This window comes from Bufo bufo, chromosome 3 (assembly GCF_905171765.1).
Source record: "Bufo bufo chromosome 3, aBufBuf1.1, whole genome shotgun sequence".
Taxonomy (NCBI): Eukaryota; Metazoa; Chordata; class Amphibia; order Anura; family Bufonidae; genus Bufo; species Bufo bufo.
In genome coordinates, this window is record NC_053391.1 from 643228527 (window position 1) to 643249271 (window position 20745).

Consider the following 20745-nt stretch of genomic DNA (forward strand, 5'->3'; position numbering starts at 1 on the left):
CTTGCCATGCTCTTAACCACATTTTGATGCCATTTGCAGCCCTCTAGCCCTTTCCATGACATTTTTACAGCCATTTTAGTGCTAAAAAGTTCGGGTCCCCATTGACTTCAATGGGGTTCGGGGTCAAGTTCAGGTCAAGTGTAGGCTTCCGCTGCTCGACCTAATAGCTTACTGCTCAATATTGCAGCCCAGCTATCTCTCTCCAGGTTCTCCAATGCACATTGTTGTTCGAAATCCTGCAAATAGCTGTCTATGTCCATTTCGCCATCTGTAAAGGCTTTAACCACCTCCGGACCGCCTAACGCAGATTCGCGTTCCGGAGGTGGCAGCGCTGCGCACAGTCACGCATATACGCGTCATCTCGCGAGACGCGAGATTTCGCTCCAAGCCGGCCCACGCATGCGCATCGCGGGCCGGCAAAAGTTAAAGAACAAGTTCGTCACCAGCCTGCCAGCAACGATCATTGGCTGGCAGGCTGGCGATTTTTAAAAAATCCAATCACAAGCCATATAACAGATCATATTAGTAAATATGATCTGTTATATGGCTTCTCTGCTCCTGTGCTGGTCCTTTTCGTCGGTTGGATCCAGCACAGGAGCAGACTGAACTGTGAGTAGCACCAACACTACACCTTAGCCCCAGATCACCCCCCTGCACCCCAATTAACCCTTTGATCACCCCTTTGATCGCCCCTGTCAATCACCAGTGAAAGGAAAAAAAGTGATCAGTGTAAACTGTCACTTTTTTTTTTCCACTAGTATTGGCTGTTAGGTTTTAGGGATAGTTTAGGCCCCTTGGTTAGGTAGTTAGCGTCAGTTAGCGCCCACCCCACCGCACCGCAGTCACTTTTATTCGCTGAATAGCGTATCGCTAATCAGCATTTGTACTTTTATAGTATCTGTAAGTGATCAAAACTGATCACGGTCAGATCTATAATAGTATTAGTGTCACTTTAGTTCGCCCTCCACCCAAAACGCAGTGTTTGCCCGATCAGGCCTGATCGGTCGCCCACACGTGCGTTCACCCACGCCCGCCCCACCGCAGTGACAAAAAATATATATTTTTTGATCACTGCACATTCATTTTACACGCACTGCGGCGATAAAAAAATCTGTTTTGATATTTTTTATCAACCGCAGCGGCCTCCGGTACTTCGCTAGCCTCCCCTTTGTAAGACAGGCTTGCTTTTTTTCTTGGGTAGTCTCAGGGAATACCCCTAAATTTAGTAGTCCAAAATGTCAAACAGGGGGTATTCTTCTGAAGAGGCCTACAGGATTCTGACCCAGTCGGATGAGGAGTGGGAACCCTCATCTGATGAATCTAGCGGGTCAGAATATGAACCTGTGGAAAGCAGTGGCTCTCTGACCCAAAGTTCGGACGAGGAGGTGGAGGTCCCTGGCAGCACCAGGCGTACCCGGCCCCATGTCGCTAGACCACAGGTTATGCAGGATCCGTTTCAAGAGCAGCAGAGTGGGGCTGTCGCTGCCGGATCACGTGGTGAGGCATACACCAGCAGCGCAGCCCTCCCTGGACCTAGTACCAGCACTGCCGTACAACATGGTGACGTGGCGAGCACCAGAAGGGCAGTTGAAGCTGGTACGGTGGCACGTGCACTAGTTACCCCGTCGCAGCCACCGCAAAGACAGGCCCGTAGAGCCCCTAGAATCCCTGAGGTGCTGGCAAACCCTGATTGGCAGTCACCAACTTCAGCCGCACCTGTAGTTCCCCCTTTCACCGCCCAGTCTGGAGTTCGGGTTGAGACGGCTCAAATCGGTTCGGCCCTGGGATTTTTTGAGCTGTTCTTGACTGCGGAGCTCTTGGACTTAGTCGTGGCAGAGACCAACCAGTATGCCACACAATTTATATCCGCCAACCCGGGAAGCTTTTATGCCCAGCCTTTCCGGTGGAAACCAGTCCAAGTTTCCGAAATTAAAATTTTTTTGGGCCTTCTCCTCAACATGGGCCTGACAAAAAAGCATGAATTGCGGTCATATTGGTCAACGCACCCGATTCATCACATGCCCATGTTCTCTGCTGCTATGTCCAGGGCACGATTTGAGGCCATCCTCCGTTTCCTGCATTTTAGCGACAACACCACCTCCCGTCCCAGAGGCCACCCAGCTTTTGACCGGCTCCACAAAATTCGGCCCCTCATAGACCATTTCAACCAGAAATTTGCAGATTTGTATACCCCCGAGCAAAACATCTGCGTAGACGAGTCCCTAATACATTTTACCGGGCGCCTTGGCTTCAAACAGTACATCCCAAGCAAGCGTGCCCGGTATGGGGTCAAATTGTATAAGCTCTGTGAAAGGGCCACAGGCTATACCCACAAATTTGTGTCTATGAGGGAAAAGATCAGACCCTGGAGCCGGTCGGTTGCCCTGACTACCTGGGGAGCAGTGGGAAGACAGTCTGGGACTTGGTGTCACCCTTATTCGGCAAGGGGTACCATCTTTATGTGGACAATTTTTACACAAGTGTGGCCCTCTTTAGGCATTTGTTTCTAGAACGGATTTGCGCCTGTGGCACCGCGCGAACTAGTCGCGTGGGCTTCCCCCAACGGCTTGTAACCACCCGTCTTGCAAGGGGGGAGAGGGCTGCCTTGTGTAACGAAGAACTGCTCGCGGTGAAATGGAGAGACAAGCGTGACGTTTACATGCTCTCCTCCATTCACGCAGACACGACAATCCAAATTGAGCGAGCAACCCGTGTCATTGAAAAGCCCCTCTGTGTCCACGACTATAATGCGCTCATGGGAGGGGTGGACTTCAATGACCAGATGTTGTCTCCGTATTTAGTTTCCCGCAGAACCAGACGCTGGTATAAGAAGGTGTCTGTATATTTAATTCAATTGGCGCTGTACAATAGTTTTGTTCTCTACAGTAAGGCTGGGAGAACACGATCTTTCCTCAAATTCCAGGAAGAGATCATCGAGAACCTCCTTTACCCAGGAGGTTCCGTGGCCCCATCCCCCAGTGTAGTTAGCCGTCTACACGAGCGACATTTCCCCAGTGTCGTTCCTGGTACCTCAACCCAACCGTCACCCCGAAAAAGATGTCGTGTCTGTAGCAGGAGTGGAATAAGGCGTGACACCCGCTATTTCTGTCCTGACTGTGCTGACCACCCTGCCCTATGCTATGGAGAGTGTTTCCGGAAGTACCACACACAGGTACACCTAGCATAGGGATTGCATCTCACAGGACAGGCACACAGGGCTATTAGGGCCCTTTTACTCTCAGCTGCTGCAAACCTCTCCTTTCACCTGGGATAAAGTGCATAACGTACTTCGCCACATCTTTGGGCGATTTGCGCTTTGCACATTGTCCCATGGGGAAGGAGAGGTTTGTTCTATAAAGGTAAAAAAAACTAAACAAAAAAAAAATTACCGGTAAGTAAAAAAGTTAAAAAAGTTTAAAAAAGTTAATATGTTCTGTTCTAAAGTTAATAAAGTTATTGCTTTGCGGCCTGGTTTTTTCTTTTTTGTTTTGTTTTTTTTACCTTCCAGGTGGACCAACCGATCGACCAGCTGCAGCACTGATGTGCATTCGGACAGAAGCATTGTGCTGCTGTCAGATTACACGCAAGTCGGTGTATGCGGCGCTGCAAGACGAGATTTCTCCTCTGCAGTAAAAGATATGTTTGCCGAGGCATATGAGCTGAGGAGGTGGCGGTGTTCATATACTTTGGCAAACACTTTGTATATATAAAAAAAAAAAATCCCGGCAATGATTTATTCATCCACATCGATTGATGTGAATGGAGAAATCTGGTTTGCCAGGGCATACGAGCTGAAGTGGGTATGGATGTTGGGCGGAGCTCCTATGTCCTGGCAGACGCCTTTCCCCTCCTTTTTCTTTTTTTGGCAGAGATTTTTTCATCCACATTGATCGATGCGAATGAAGAAATCTGTGCCGTTCATTTTTTTCTTTCAGCCCAGAGGCTGAACGGAAAAAAAAAATCTCATTACCCGTATGCTCAATATAAGGAGAATAGCAGAAACTCCTAATGCTGGGCATACATGTAATGATTGCGGAGACCCTCAAATGCCAGGGCAGTACAAACACCCCACAAATAACACCATTTTGGAAAGAAGACACCCCAAGGTATTCGCTGAGGGGCATATTGAGTCCATGAAAGATTGAAATTTTTGTCCCAAGTTAGCGGAAAGGGAGACTTTGTGAGAACAAAATCCCAAAAATCAATTTCAGCTAACTTGTGCCAAAATTTTTTTTTTTCAATGAACTCGCCATGCCCCTCATTGAATACCTTGGGGTGTCTTCTTTCCAAAATGGGGTCACATGTGGGGTATTTATACTGCCCTGGCATTTTAGGGGCCCCAAAGCGTGAGAAGAAGTCTGGTATCCAAATGTCTAAAAATGCCCTCCTAAAAGGAATTTGGGCCCCTTTGCCCACCTAGGCTGCAAAAAAGTGTCACACATGTGGTATCTCCGTATTCAGCAGAAGTTGGGGAATATGTTTTGGGGTGTCATTTTACATATACCCATGCTGGGTGAGATAAATATCTTGGTCAAATGCCAACTTTGTATAAAAAAAATGGGAAAAGTTGTCTTTTGCCAAGATATTTCTCTCACCCAGCATGGGTATATGTAAAATGACACCCCAAAACACATTCCTTACCTTTTCCTGAGTACGGAGATACCAGATGTGTGACACTTTTTTGCAGCCTAGCTGGGCAAAGGGGCCCACATTCCAAAGAGCACCTTTCAGATTTCACAGGTCATTTACCTACTTACCAGACATTAGGGCCCCTGGAAAATGCCAGGGCAGTATAACTGCCCCACAAGTGACCCCATTTTGGAAAGAAGACACCCCAAGGTATTCAGTGAGGGGCATGGCAAGTTCCTAGAATTTTTTATTTTTTGTCACAAGTTAGTGGACAATGATGTTTTTTTTTTTTTTTTTTTTTTTTCATACAAAGTCTCCTATTCCACTAACTTGTGACAAAAAAAAAAAATTTCCATGAACTCACTATGCCCATCAGCGAATACCTTGGGGTCTCTTCTTTCCAAAATGGGGTCACTTGTGGGGTAGTTATACTGCCCTGGCATTCTAGGGGCCCAAATGTGTGGTAAGGAGTTTGAAATCAAATTCAGTAAAAAATGACCTGTGAAATCCGAAAGGTGCTCTTTGGAATATGGGCCCCTTTGCCCACCTAGGCTGCAAAAAAGTGTCTTGAATTAAAGCTCTATACAAATTTATGATAAACAGAAATTGCAACAGTGTTTGTGCTTCGGCTGTGCTTCTCCATTCCACCTTTACCTCTAGAAGGTTGTAATATAGCTAGAAACTGTATATAAGAAGAGAAACCAGGGCTGCATTTACAGCTCATGCTACGCTAGGCCCTGGTCATATACGCCCCCATTAATGGTACTTTTACGCTTGACAATTACCACCATGTTTTGCTGCTTTTAATAGAAGTGTAATAATAAAGTGGTCAGTGTTAACAGAGAAGAAGATCAATGCTAAAACTGTTGTTTATCACTGAACATCAGTGGGGATGTGGTTACATTAATTGTGCCAGCACCACTCATTGTTACATAGCGCACAGCCGGGTCCTGGAAATCGGTGGTGTGGACTGTGTTCTCCAAGGCTCATTTGCTCAGGGCTAAATAAGACCCCTGGATAATAGCTCATACCATGAGTGGATAACAAACATTGTATCCTCATAGCCCCATACTATGACGGGACAAAATCTCCATACCATGACTGAATGATACCACCATACTGTGACTGGATAACACTGCCATTCAATGAATGCATAACACCGCCATACAATGACTGGATAACAGGGTATAAGGAGACACAGTTTAGGGTTTAAGGTGGCACAGTACAGAATATGATTAGGGTGCAGAGTACATTGTATAATAAAGGGGCAAAGTACAGGGTATGACTGGGGTGCTGTGCAGGGTATGATAAGGGGCAAAATGCAGGGTATAAGAGGGCATAGTACATGTTGGGAAGCACAGTACCACCTATAAGGTGGCTCAGTGCAGGGTATAACAGTGGGGCATATTACAGGGTATTGAAAGCACAGTACAGATTAGAGGGCACAAACAGGGTAGGGGGCTTTGTATAGGGTATGACAAGGGGACACACTACAGCTGGTTCCCTGAGAGGGAGTTGGGATTTATTATAAAAAATGAAAAGAAAAAAGTTTAACTCTCTCACAATGCCTATCCTGATGGCCCCACCCTAGGCACGTGTCCTTGAGGGCCTAATTAGAAATACTGTCCTGATCAGAACCCCTAGTTGTCTGCAGATAGGGACCTGTGCTGAATAGGAGAGACTCTGCCAGACCGAATATGAGTGACCAAAAGAAGACACTGAGACGGGGATACTCTGCCACAGATCCTGGGTCACCAGCCCTATGACCAGAGAACCGGCTGGACGACTGAGCCACAAACCCTGGGCCACCAGACTTTGGCCAGGGAGCCAGCTTTCTGAGAGAGACAGAGAGGAGGGGGGGGGGAGACAGCTAGCTCAAGTCTCAGACCGAAGAAGTCAGTTCTGTGCTTTGCCTGTGTTGACTTGTACTGAGTTCCTCCAGTAAAGAAGCACACTGGTTTACTGCAAACATTGACTCTCTGGAGTTATTTCCCATTGGGGTGCACCATGCCTTACCAGCAGCAACATATGGTGACTAGAGATGGCCTTGCGGTTCGCATGGGCGGTCGTTTCGCGGCAAAGTTTGCATGTTCGCGATTCGCCAAACATGCAAATATATGGAGATATTCGCGCCCCCCATATTCTTTTACATTGTGAAGAACTTTGACCCATGACACATCCATCAGGAGGTACAGGACAGCCAATTGAGACGTTTCAGCACATGGACATACCCCCTACCTTATAAGTAAACCTGATCTGGCCGCCATTTTACATTCAGTGTTTTGCCAGTGTAGGGAGAGGTTGCTGTGTGGAGCAGGGACAGGCTGTTAGGGACACCAAACGCTAGCTAATAGGGCCACAAAGTACTTTTAAGGACTGGTATAGGTGTGCTATCGATAGGTGTGATACACAGAGGGGTGCGATATACTTATAATATACTTTTATAATGAGTCATAAACACATAGATCTATATAGTGATCACCTGGAAGTCAGGGGCCTAGGGGCTTACTAGGGCCATTTTTATATAGGGTAAGGTTCCGGACGGGGTCATTCTTATCAGGGCGGGTGGTCTGTGGTTAGTCTATCAAGGCCAGAATAGCACCCCCCTGTAGGGCAATATCAGGAACAGTTCTTTGCCCACCCTGTCCTTCAATACCACATCATCATCTAGCCCAGGGATAGATGGTTTTTGCTTTCCCTCCGGGATTCATGGATGTGCACTGGAACCCCCCGGATTGTGGTAGGACATATGGTTTCTGATTTGGTGCCGCCGAGCACCTGATTTAGTGCCACCGAGCACTTATTACCTACCACATCTATGCTTTTTGCTTAACTTTAATAATTTTATTTATTTTCATTTTGAGGGATATCTTTTCCATTCACACGTCCGCAAAATGGGTCCGCATCCGTTCCGCAATTTTGTGGAATGGGTGCAGACCCATTCATTTTTAATGGGGCCGGAATGTGCTGTCTGCATCCGCATTTGCGGATCCGCACTTCCGCATCCGTGCTTCCGTTTCCGAAAAAAAAAGAACATGTCCTATTCTTGTCTGCAATTGCAGACAAGATTAGGCATTTTCTATTATAGTGCCGGCGTTGTGCGGTCCGCAAATTACAGAATGCACATTGCCGTTGTCCATGTTTTGCGGATCCGCAAAACACTTACGGACGTGTGAATGGACCCTCATAGTAACATTATTAAAGTTTACGTTTTATCTTTATGTATATTCTAATGGATTGCCTTCCTTGTACAATGTTATAATATGCTTTCTATGTTAGAAAATATATTATAGTGCATTTGTATTGTGCGGCAGTTGTGTGCGGTTCTGCTGCGATACTGCAGGTATATAGAGGGACAAGCGTTATTGGAACAAATAATTTCTACTGGTGTGATATACCAGTCGTCCCCCAAAAAAACTGATTGAAGTGGGGTGTTAGATACCAATATACTTTCTTTATAGTGCATTTGGGTACTATATAGTGCATTTGCGCATGTGCGCACGCGAACATTATATTGCCGATATTTCGCATTGAAAAAATAATGAATGGAGAATGCAAATTCGAATAATACATCTGGTATGTCACTGTCCATGTTGTGGGACTATTTGTGCACTTCTAGTAATTATTTCTTGGCTGCAAATATGAGCTGAAGGTTTTTCAGGTTCGCTTGCCATTAAAATGAATGGGACCCGCCGCAAACTTGCGGTTCGCGATTATTTGATGGCGTTCGCGAACCGTCCCGGCAGATGTTCGTCCATCACTAATGGTGACACCTCGGCAGTGTTTGGAGGACCCAGCGTAGCATTGGGCCCACTCCAAAACCCAGCAACAGCATACTGCCTAGAAAAGGAAAAGAAAACACAAGTTGTTTCTATGGCTTTTTACAGTAATTCACCTTGCAGGGGAACTATGTGTGAGGTCACGGCGTGAGCAATAGGTGGGCCGAGGAAAATACAGTTCTGGTTACTCACGGTTAGGTCGTCCCTGGGCAGGCTCGCATAAAAGTGAAAAGGAGAACGGCACAATGGATTCTCTGGGGCACACTCTGGTGTAAGGGACACAGGCCAGATGGTGGTTTGAGGTGCCCTTGGTGGTCTGTATTAATGTGCCAGTGGCAAGGTCCCTTGTTTTGTATGGAGGTACAACCATTTACTGTAGTGTTAATAGAGGAAATTGAGTCTGAGGCAAACAGAATGAAACTTAAAGTGGAACTTTACTGAAGATGACTTCTAGTAACAACACATCCAATGCATTAAAACAGTCTCTTGATATAATCCGGCATTAAGCACAATCTCCCATACATATGGGGAAAGGGAAATGCAAATCCTCAATAAAGTACAGGCTCTTGTAATACATAAGAAAGCTACTGCTCAGACTAGGCTTGTAATAATGAAAGTCTTACACTGGTCAAAACTCCGGCCTGACCCTAATCCTTGTTTAAAGGTGCTTTTCTGAATCCTGAAACTTCTATTCCAATGTTGTTCTGACAGTTGGCCTAACTGTCCTCAGGAATTGAGCTGGAGATGTGGAAGTCTCATGCCATCTCCTACACCTACTACAAAGGTGCCTAATAAGTCCTCAGGTAACGACTATCTTGCTAATCCTTTGTCTTGCATAAACGTGATAATTCCTTAAATACTCGGCTGCATGCAGTTTAGACATTGGTCACCCTGGAAGAGCGATCTATAGTAGTGGATTGCTCACCTCTAGGTAGAATGATTGCAGGCCTTAGCCCTGGGCTGTGGAGCCGACAGGGACAGAGTAGAGAGGCTAGGAATATGCCTCCCTCCAGATATTCAGCTACATTGCAGTTTCTTTCTTGTAGGCTCATGAGAGAACTGCTTTCAACTGAACTCTCACTTGGATTGACCTGAGCTCATCTGAACTGCTTTGGATTGACCTCAACCAGCTAACAACTTAACTGCCTAACTTTGGTCTGAGCTAAGCTATATATACACACTGACACTGCTCCATCTTGTGGAGACACAAGTGTAGTGCACCCTGACTAGGCCTGTGTAAAGGATATTTGCATATAGAATCACATTGTGACATGGAGAATATGACAGGAGATAAAATACAAGATACAGGCATATCACATGACATTAATACATGATAAAAGCACGTTTGCGGTGCCCACGGTGACGTGAGTGGGACACTGCAGAGGCAGGATCTCATGGATTTCAGATAGCTTTTGCTACGTATTTACCACGGATATCATCCTATATGGATGAAATCTGCAGAGAACCTTATGTTCTCTTCTGGGTGGAAATCTTTTTTGCAGCGTGTGGATTTGATTAAATCTCATCCACTTTGCTTTTATTGTACGTTCACATCCACACCTGCCAGAAATTGGAGCAGGCAGTTCTGCTAAAAAAATGCAACAAAACGAGCAACAAAAACCACGTGTACGATGTGCGCTTTTGCCATGGAAAAGCCAGAGGACTTTTCCCTCTCCATTTGAAAGGGTGAAATCCGCTAGGGAAAACTGCAGAATAAACTGACATGCTGCAGATTTCAAATTCGATCTGTCCGATCCAATCAACTGAAAGAGGGGACCCTGTGTCCCCTTCATTGTTTACCCAGGAACAGCACCTTCAATTCGGTTCTGGTTGCGTAACATACTGTAGCTCACAGAGCTCAATCTCTTTCAAGTGCATGGGACTGATCTGCAGTACCACACACAGCCACAACCGTATGTATGGTGCTGTTCCTGGGTAAATAAAGCCACCCGGTGGCCCAGCTGCAGTGCCCTGCACTTTTGCATAGAAGTCGGATAGGCCATCAATATCGCAGTTTGCGTAAACGACATAAGAACTAATGGATGACTACGAGGCATTCTAAAGGATACAATGTGTCATTGCCCCTGACAAGAAGCGTGACTACACTTGAATTGTCTTGTGTTGCATTGTTAAGGTAACTGTATTAAGGAAAGTTTTTACTTTGGTGATATATTGTTTCCAATGGGATTAAAATGATAGAGAGAATAGGTAAATAGCAGAAAAGCATGGAACTTTGTAGCTGCTGATAATTGCAGGCCTGTCAGCCTGGCTGATGATGCCACAGGTCCCTCTGTCATGTCATGTGACCTTTAGAATATGGTGATGTCACAGGACCCTTTGTGACATCATGCAACAGTTAGGTTTAGAACTCTGCAACCTGAACGGCAGCCATATTTCTTCATCGTTTGACTGGTGAAGGCGACTTTTTCTAGTGCTTGGCAAATTTTTAAAATACAAGACCAGAAAAGAAGGACTGTTAGCCAAACCGTTCCAAGTGTCACCCCGGAACGTGCTGAAGGCAGACAGGACCTTCCTCAGCCTAACATAACATCTAGGGGCTGAATATGGAGACTTCCAGGAATCTTCCAAAGAAAAGGAAGAGGAAGAGAAAGAGGAGAGTTCAGCCGCCAAATAAGAGGAGGAGAATAGTAACACCGGAGAGGGCAAATGATGGCGGCAAAGAAAAAATGATCAAGGCTTCAAAAAGACCTGGAAGCCCTATACAGGAGCGTATCCAGAGAAAGAGGAAGAGGGGAGAAGAGATGGGGGAAAAAGCTGATGACAGACCCAGCATGTCCTACAATACTGACATGGAACAGCTGTCAGGTGAGTGCAGATCTAAGTTTCCTAGAGCCAATACCCCCTAATGTACGAATTCATGGAATTCTCCACTTTTGGAGAACCCTAATTATGACCAAGATTATGAATTCCTTTCTTTGCTACCCCCTAATGTAGTTACATTGTATTGTAATGGCAAAAATATAGAAATATTAAATCTTACGGTATCTCTCCTGTCTCCACCAGGGACAATCCCAGCAGACGCCCCCATCCTTGTGACTGGACTGGAAAGCTTCACCTTCCATAAAATCCTTGGAGAGGGTGGTTATGGTAAAGTGAGTATTAGGAATTCTTGGGACTTCTTCCTCATGTGTGTCATGTGTGTCGCAGTAATATCACTCTAGGGATGTCAACGCTTCATGTCTTCTCATCAGGTCTCATGGCAAGACAGGCCTTTCTTCCAGTTCTAATGCTCTGTCTCCTACAGGTCATGCTGGCCACACATCCCGCCTGCCAACAACAACTGGCAGTGAAGCTGGTGAAGAAGAGGGTCCTGCTTCAGGACTTTAAAGACACTGTCCTGATTGAGCGACAGGTCCTGGAGGTGACTGGGAAGAGTCCATTGTTTACCCATGCTTATGCCACCTTCCAGACCAAGGTAAGAGTCTGATCCATTATCGAGGCTTGATCAGTGGGTTAGCTATACCGATCCCAACTGAGGAGGCTGCAGGACCTTTACTATAATATTTTAGAAACCTGGATCATATTTTCTGTCTTTTATCATAGGACTATGCCTTCTTCATCATGGAGTTTCTTAGCGGAGGAGATCTAAGTGTCCTCATGAGAGCCAACGCCCTATTCACCATTCCAGTCACCAGGTAAGACAGAACATGGATATATTAGATAAAACTGACGATTGCTGTCAGGAACATGCAGCTTTGTGTCATTATTAGTCTGGTAGTTTAATGGGTGAAATGTTGATATTCTTTCTTTCTTTTTGCCATCAGATTTATGGCAGCTGAGATCATCTGTGGGCTGCAGTTTCTCCACACCAGAGGCATCATACACAGGGACATAAAACCAGCCAATATCTTAATGAACAGCGCCGGTCACTTGAAGATCGCCGATTTTGGTCTTGCCGTGATGAACATCTTTGGGGATAAGAAGATCTCAGAATATGCCGGAACTCTTAGATACATGGCTCCTGAGGTGAGGAATCATCGACTGCACATGCTACTGAGCTGTTTCTTTCTACAGGGCTGGACGGCTGCATGACTTCTGCTGGCCTGGACAATGTTCTAACTCTTATTGTCTGCTGGATGTTTTCACAGATTCTTCTACGGAAGCCCTACAACACGGCAGTGGACTGGTTCTCAGCTGGTGTGATGATATATGAGATGGCTACTGGCAAATATCCATTCAATGCCGGTATACTGCCTGAAACAATCGAAAAGTCACTGATCAATGATGTTCCCACCTACCCAAAAGGCCTCAACCCCCAAGCTAGAGACCTTATAGTGGGGGTGAGTAGAAAGACACATAGCAGTAATACAGCGGCTAAATATTATGAAAATGAGGACATTGAAAATCAGGGATAGCATTGCAACGTGTGATGGAATTAATGTCTTTATTCTACATTTTTCCAGCTCTTAAACAAGTCACCAGAGAGTCGCCAGGTAGCGGTAGATAACATCAGGGAACATCCGTTTTTCATGGAAATCAACTGGACAGATATAGAGGGAGCAGGAGCTCGTCCACCATTCCAACTAGGACCAGTAAGTAAATGATCCAGAGAAGATGTGGCTAGTAGTACAGTTCCATTGTGTTCCTTCTTTATCAACACCGCTTTTGGTATGTTCTCTCCATAGCCACCAGTGATGACATTGACAAAAATCGATGACATCCTGTCCTCCACCGAAGCCAATAAGTCACCAATGGCTGAAAGAGATCAACAACTGTTCTGTGGATTCACATTTGCCAATGAGAACTGGCAGGTCGTAAAGCCAATTAAAGAACCTTTCATACGACCACGCAGGTGAGTCATTGTAGCTGAGAGGGGAATACAGATGGGGATTATTGGAGATTCCCTGTGAATCTGTGCAGTGTGGATTCCATTCACTGGCTTATAGTCTGCTCATGGGTGGACAGAGCAAACTTGAAGGTGGTTACCATTTTGCAAGGCTATTTCATTTCATTTCCAACCTGTTTTAATTTTTTCTTGGTAGAACGTTTGGCAGATTTGTGAGAGAGACCATCCGCAGGATCTGGAGGAAGATGAAAAACTGGAAGTAAAGAGCTCCACTCTGTATACAGATGTCCCCAGTAGATCAGTGGCTGAAAAACATCATGTTCCAGCAGAGCCTCTTGCTGACATCATAAACAGCAGAAAAACCAACCAACACTTGCTGTCCTTGTATGAGCCTCAGATTCCAAACTCTGACCTCTATCTGCTCTCCTGACTACTCATCGGTACTGTGCCACACCAGTCCTTGTTCCTCAGCTTCATTTCCAGCTGCCACTAGAAGTAACCTGAGGGCTGTGACCTGCAGTCTAGCATGCAGCCAAGAAGCTATGGAGTCGATGAAGATTCTTCCAAGAATCAATGACTTGACCGCCAGTGCTTCTAGTCGACAAGTTGCCTCTTGTGCCCAAAGGGAAGGGTGGTCCTTAGGCCATGGTTCCCTAGAGGTTTCCTCCACAGGGGGTTTTTCCTTTCCTGCGTGCCAATGGATCTTAACATCGACAAGAAAATGGCGACTTGTTAGACTTTGCCCTCAGTGGAGATCACACCATCCACTAGTGGTACAGAGGGACAGAAAAGGACATCTACCACCAATAAACAGTACCATTCACCATCATGTGGTTGTAGCTTATTTATGTTTTATCCAACAAGTCCCACATGCATATTAGGGCAAGAGCCATCTATGTACTGCACTATGGATTGCTATTTATCCTGTAGTTGGGGGAAATCTGAAGGCACTTTCATTAGATGTTGTCTTTTTTAGGTGGTACTCCCCAGTTGCATGCGTTGAATTGTATTTTGTTACTGATGTTCAGTGTAGAAGCTGCATGGAAAAGATCTGCTACAAATCTGTCTTGTTTGCCCAGAGTCTAAAACAGGCTGTAAGGCCCAGACTCCCTGCCCACATATTCAAGCCATTTCTTGGATATCCATGTCAAGACATGGCATGATGAACTGTGTACTTATAGTTGAATAAATTGGAAAACCATCTGAGAAATAAAACCCCTAGAGAGGAGGTTATAGTATCCATTCCCATATTAAAATCAGCCATGCGAGTTTTTAGCTGATGTTTCTGCTCAGTCTGTCCCTTTTATAGCCCATGATGAAGCATTGAAATCAGAGCATTAAATAAAAAGCGTAAAAACTTTCAGAAACCGGCAGACAAAAATAAACGTTTAGGTTAGATAGGCTACGCCACCTAACCTCAGCTTGATCCCTGTTCTGTCTGCCCTGGTTTGTAAACAGTCAAAGTACAGTGCAGAGGTAGTCATATAAAAGATTACACCTTCACTGGTTACTAGAGACTAGAAAACCTCAAAGCTCGGGCAAGAGGGTGGATCCAAAGCCCAGCTAAATAGGGAGGCTGATCAGATCCTTAGTCATCAGCTGGACAGGGAGCAAAAGGGAAGGATTTACTATGGCAGTGCTGAAACGAAGTTCCCAGAGTACTAGACCCAATACACAAAGGGAGTGCGGAGCAACGCCTGCACCTGCGCGGGACAGCAGGACAGCGGTGAACTCAGACCACCAGCCTAACAGGTTTCTTTACTGAAGAATTAAAATGCAAACAGTTCAGGACAGGTCATACTTGCAATGGACCAGCTGATGTTACACAGAAATCCAGTATCCTCAGTGTTACGGATATTTTACACTCCAGCTGAGTAAATCCGTACAGCGTCTCCCGAAAACCAAGTAAATCCGAAGGTGAATTTGTGAATATATAGTTCCCAATCCCCCACAAACAGGATCCAGGACTTCAGAGAACCGGCTTGACGACTGAGCCACAAACCCTGAGAGAGACAGAGAGGAGCGGGGGGGGGGGGGGCCAGCCAGCTAAAGTCTCAGACCGAAGAAGTCAGTTCTGTGCTTTGCATGTGTTGACTTGTACTGAGTTCCTCCAGTAAAGAAGCACACTGGTTTACTGCAAACATTGACTCTCTGGAGTTATTTCCCATTGGGGTGCACCATGCCTTACCAGCAGCAACATATGGTGACTAGAGATTGCCTTGCGGTTCGCCTGGGCGGTCGTTTCGCGGCGAAGTTTGCGTGTTTCGCGATTTGCCAAACATGCAAATATATGGAGATATTCGCGCCCCCGAAATTCTTTTACATTGTGAAGAACTTTTACCCATGACACATCCATCAGGTGGTACAGGACAGCCAATTAAGACGTTTCAGCACATGGACATACCCCCTACCTTATAAGGGCTCTTTCACACCTGCGTTCTTTTCTTCCGGCATAGAGTTCCGTCGTCGGTGCTCTATGCCGGAAGAATCCTGATCAGTTTTATCCTAATGCATTCTGAATGGAGAGAAATCCGTTCAGAATGCATCAGGATGTCTTCGGTTCCGGAACGGAACGTTTTTTGGCCGGAGAAAATACCGCAGCATGCTGCGCTTTTTGCTCCGGCCAAAAATCCTGAAGACTTGCCGCAAGGCCGGATCCGGGATTAATGCCCATTGAAAGGCATTGATCCGGATCCGGCCTTAAGCTAAACGTCGTTTCGGCGCATTGCCAGACCCGACATTTAGCTTTTTCAGAGTGGTTACCATGGCTGCCGGGACGCTAAAGTCCTGGCAGCCATGATAAAGTGTAGCGGGGAGCGGTATACTTACCGTCCGTGCGGCTCCCCGGGCGCTCCAGAGTGACGTCAGGGCGCCCCAAGCGCATGGATCACGTCATCCATGCGCATGGGGCGCTCTGACGTCATTCTGGAGCGCCCCGGGAGCCGCACGGACTGTAAGTATACTGCTTCCCCGCTCCCGCTCCTACTATGGCATCCAGGACTTTAATAGCGTCCTGGGTGCCATAGTAACACTGAAAGCATTTTGAAGACGGCTCCGTCTTCAAATACTTTCAGTACACTTGCGTTTTTCCGGATTGGGCGGGCACCTCCGGCAACAGAAGTGCACGCCGGATCCCAACAACGCAAATGTGAAAGAGGCCTAAGCAAAGTAAATAATATTTTCCAAACCGATTGTGTAACATCCTGAAGTAGGTCACTAAACTCTTCGCTACAACATGTTAGGTATATGCATATTGTCATCTGGTATAAGTTTGCATCGCTCTCTTCATAATGTGCATTTTCTAGGCCTGTATTGTATATTTGCTGTAATTCTCAATGCAGCAATATGTAAGCAGACCATGGTTAGTTAATATATCTAGACTGGAATAGACCATTCCAGGCTAGCTCCCCCCCTTTCTGAGGAGGAGTGGAATGTTCCCACATCCTACTTCAGGGGGAGGAAGGAAAGTTCTAGGCAGTGTGAGCCACCCCCCTGCTGGGGTAGGCTGTGTTAGTAGGAGCTCCCAGAAACAGGGACCCCAACCAAGGATCCAAGCCTCGGCTGAGGCCCCAGATCAACTTTCCCAGCCTGAGTCCCTTACCTCAGCTGGTAGACCAGGAAAGCAGCCCTTCACAAGACGTATAGATCTCCAGGAAGAAACCACCATACCCTGCGAGCAGTCCTGCAAGTGAAGATCCTAAGACAAAGAGAAGATAATTACCTCACCGGCTAGTCAGACCCAAACTAAGCAGACTAAAGACAGAGCAGAAGATAGATACCTGCCAGATTCTAATAGGCGTATGATCAGATGCAGAATACATATAAATTCCTGCCACATATTGCCAAAACCTGCTGGGACTCTAGACTAACGCTGTAACTTGTATGGATCAAAGCTGCATATCATACCACCAAGTAAAGATAAGTTGGACCCTATTATCTGTGTGGAATTCCATCATTCCTCAGTTACTCCTATTAACCACACTCAATTTTGCTGCATGTGAGCGGGATACAGGAGTCCAGCCGTACCACAGGTAGGAGACACCGTTGACCATATCTACTATACAGAGACATTATCCCCCTCTGGCATTCCTCACCAGGTACGTGAGCTCATTACATCTTAAAGGGTCCTGCTACAGTACCTGCGCAAGCTGCAACTGGCGTCACAAACTTATACACATATAAACTGACCCACTGCATAGCATTCCCACTGACCCAGTGTCCTGCTCATTGCATCAAGTGGCGTCACGAACAGGATTGGATTGAATTGTGTGTCCATCCCTAACAACAGAACTGCATCCAATTGTGCGCTAAAAAACGGACTTAAAACCGCATGTTTCACAGTATAATAAGGGCTGAAGATTGTGCAAAGATCGCTGAAAAGTGACTTTCTTACTTGTATTGTTGTACCAGAAAGCGCTGGACGTGCGCTACAGCATTCAAGGTGTTAATTCGATATTGTAGAATTCGCCATATTCGTTTAAAATGGCGCTTCATCTTCATGCCCAAAGACAAAGGAACGCCCTCTCAAGACCGCGAAAATGCTGTTTACGCCCCCCAGAAACGGGAAAAATTAGCAACACCACCTCAAGAAAGGCACGAAGATGTCGAATACGCCCCTTCAGGAGCAGGAAAAATAGAGACTGCCCACCATGAACTTTCTATTGCGGACCAAGGTGATAAAGTCTCCACCCCCTGGGCTGTGCCCTCAGAACCTGCTATCTGCCGAAGGGAAGAAGACATCAAGATGGCGCTTCCTCAACCTCGGTGGATCCAGATGGTGATTTGTGGAGAAGCCGTCTATGAGGAGCGTCCACCTAAGATACAAGTTTCCCAGATCGTCCAGAAGACTGGGCCCTCCGTATTCGCTGCTATCCCAGAGGCTGTGGATTCCTCCCTGCCAATGAGAGCAAGACCGCCTACCTTACCGAGCATCTCTGAGGTCCCGGTTCCTGCTGCACAAGGCCCTGACCTGATGGAGTTCTCAGAGGCCGTGGATTCCTCCACCTTGTCAAGCGCCCCCGCGGAAGGTGACGTGCCACGCCAGATGGAGGTCGACGTTGAGACTGTTCCCGCGGAGGACGCCGCTGACGTCGCTGCATCAGCTGTGGAGAAGCCAGTGACCCAGATGGCGCCTGAATCCCGAGAAGCCCAGCAGAAAATACCGGAATCGGCCGCCCGGCTGCAACTTCAGGTACGAGCTGCCGCGCTCCCTGAGGCCTCGGGCCGGTCCGTGCCCGTTCCCCCGCCACGTCCTGGGACTCCAAAACCTGCCATCAGCCTCAGGCCCGCAAAGCCACTGCCACCGACTGGTGCGGCGGAGGCGGCTGGTGATTCCACTCCGCCGCCCAGCTACAGCCAGTTAAGCAGCCTGAATCCTGAGGTACCCCATGAGATTACCGCGTTTGCCAAGACGGCCTGGGAGTATAAGTCGGCCATTGAAGAGTGGGTAAAGCAGGTCCTCGACAGCCCCCAGTCAGGAGACCCCAAACTGACCCGGCGTACAGGAACTGTATTATGGTTCTCTGTAGAACGGGGTGTAGGATTCCTGCAGGACAACCACTCAGGGACTGAAGTCTTTGTGGGCCGCCGCTCAGTAAAACGGCACTATCTACCCCAGGAAAGGCATAACCTTTATGTAGGGGACCAGGTAGAATACAACCCCATGCGGTCCATGCAGGGACTCTTTGCCGCTGGAGTCAACCTACTGCATAAACCACTTTCCCCTGCCATTACCCCAGAGTCCTGGCAAGAGGATCCAGGCTTTGCGGGCAGGACCAGATGCCTACAAGAAACCCCGGATGGTCGCTTACTTTTCAGAGAAAAGGTACAGCCTGCACCGGCACCACTAATACGGGACCTGTCACCGCCACCAACCCTGCGGGTGGGACAGATAAACAATAGCGTATTAACCTTCAACCCTAAAGTACAGCCATGCTTTATGCCGCCTTACATGCTGCCCTGGAAGCAGTCTTCACAATCTGCTCCAGGTCTACCTGAGCCTCTGCAACCAGAAGTTCTGCCCCTTCCCGCACCGGCTGTGGATTCCGGTCTGCGGCAAGCTACTGCAGCATTTTCCAGGCTGTCGGCACAGCCTATCCCTACCACAACCGGTAGAAAGCAGTGGCGCACCACTACCAACACTACCCTCAGCTACCAGCAGAGGCTAGAGCAACCTCTAATGCACTTCAGCAGCTCTAGTAGCGACGATGAGCTGGACACCTACCTGTAAGGTGTCCCCATCATAAAGAAAACCAACAAGTGACATTGTTTTGGGAGCCACTCCGTGGACTGCTACCTGACGGGTGAGGACCTGTTTGGCATTTTGTGTGCTTTTAACCGTTTTGTTTCAGGTTGCCATTGTTTGTCCTCATCCAGATGGTCATGTCAGTTAGGACTCCCCCCACTTAACCTCTTCACTTTCAAGTTAACTGTTTTATCCCCTTTCTCAGGTTACTTGATAGCCTGTTGCTGCTATTAAATATTTTAACCCTTTGGATTACAATTAACTTTTGCCCTGTGGATTGCATAGAACTTTTATCAATTTCCAGAGGATTCTACACTGCAAAGCATTCCCAATGACCCAGTGTCCTGCTCTTTGCAATTGTACAATTTTTTTTTTATTTCTGAGCGGTAATTCACCTGGATTGTGAAATCTGCAGCCAATTCTTTGTGCTGTTTTCACCATTTTCAACGTTTGTCTGAGATCCACGAAAATCTGCAACAAAAAACAGAAAGTAACACGTGGAATTAGTGCAGAAAACACAGAAATCCGGACAGAAATTCATGTGGATTTTCTATTTGTAAGGCCTCCCTCATTCAAACATTTGTATTTGTGGTCCGCACACAATCTGCGGAACCACTTATATCAACCGCCATATGCCGCAGTTGCATAAGACGACATGGTAGGTGGAGTGCCCCATTACAGGACCATGATCCAGGACCCAATTAATCCGGACTCCAGAGTAACTTTTACAAGTCCCACAGTACTGCCTGCCACCACCAGACCAGCCCTCTGCCCCAGGAGAGTAACGGGCTGGAAGCTGGATCATTGGTCCTGTAATGGGGCACCCCAAGGCAGTGCCACTTCATATACTATAGGGGTGCAGAGCAGATTCTGGGGTCTGGAGTTGTCACATCTGGTCTGGCACCTACCAATAAGGCCCTATTCACACGTCCGCAATTCTGTTCCGCATTTTGCTGAACGGAATTGCGGACCCATTAATTTCTATGGAGCCGCACGATGTGCAGCCTGGACACGGGGTTGCGGACCCGCACTTCCGGGTCCGCAATTCCGTTCCCGAAAAAAAATAGAACATGTCCTACTATTGTCCGCAACTGCGGACAAAAGTAGGCATATTCTATGCAGTGTCGGCAATGTGCGGTCCGCAAATTACGGATCGCACATTACTGATGTCAGTGTTTTGCGGATCCACGGGCCCGTGGATCCGCAAAACACTTACAGATGTGTGAATGGGGCCTTACCATGCGTCTTCAGTTAGATGAGAGAGAAAAGTCTGAGTGCACTCAGAC

The 20745-nt window shown here is 47.0% G+C and overlaps 1 protein-coding gene across 1 annotated transcript; it reads left to right on the plus strand.

Moving 5' to 3' along the window:
- The first annotated feature begins 11990 nt into the window (after positions 1-11990).
- LOC120993999 (protein kinase C delta type-like) lies at positions 11991-12876 on the plus strand. The gene is made up of 4 exons (XM_040422459.1): positions 11991-12064; positions 12194-12395; positions 12518-12614; positions 12833-12876. The coding sequence occupies exons 1-4, from the start codon at positions 11991-11993 to the stop codon at positions 12874-12876; spliced, it is 417 nt and encodes a 138-aa protein (XP_040278393.1).
- The last annotated feature ends 7869 nt before the right edge of the window (positions 12877-20745 follow it).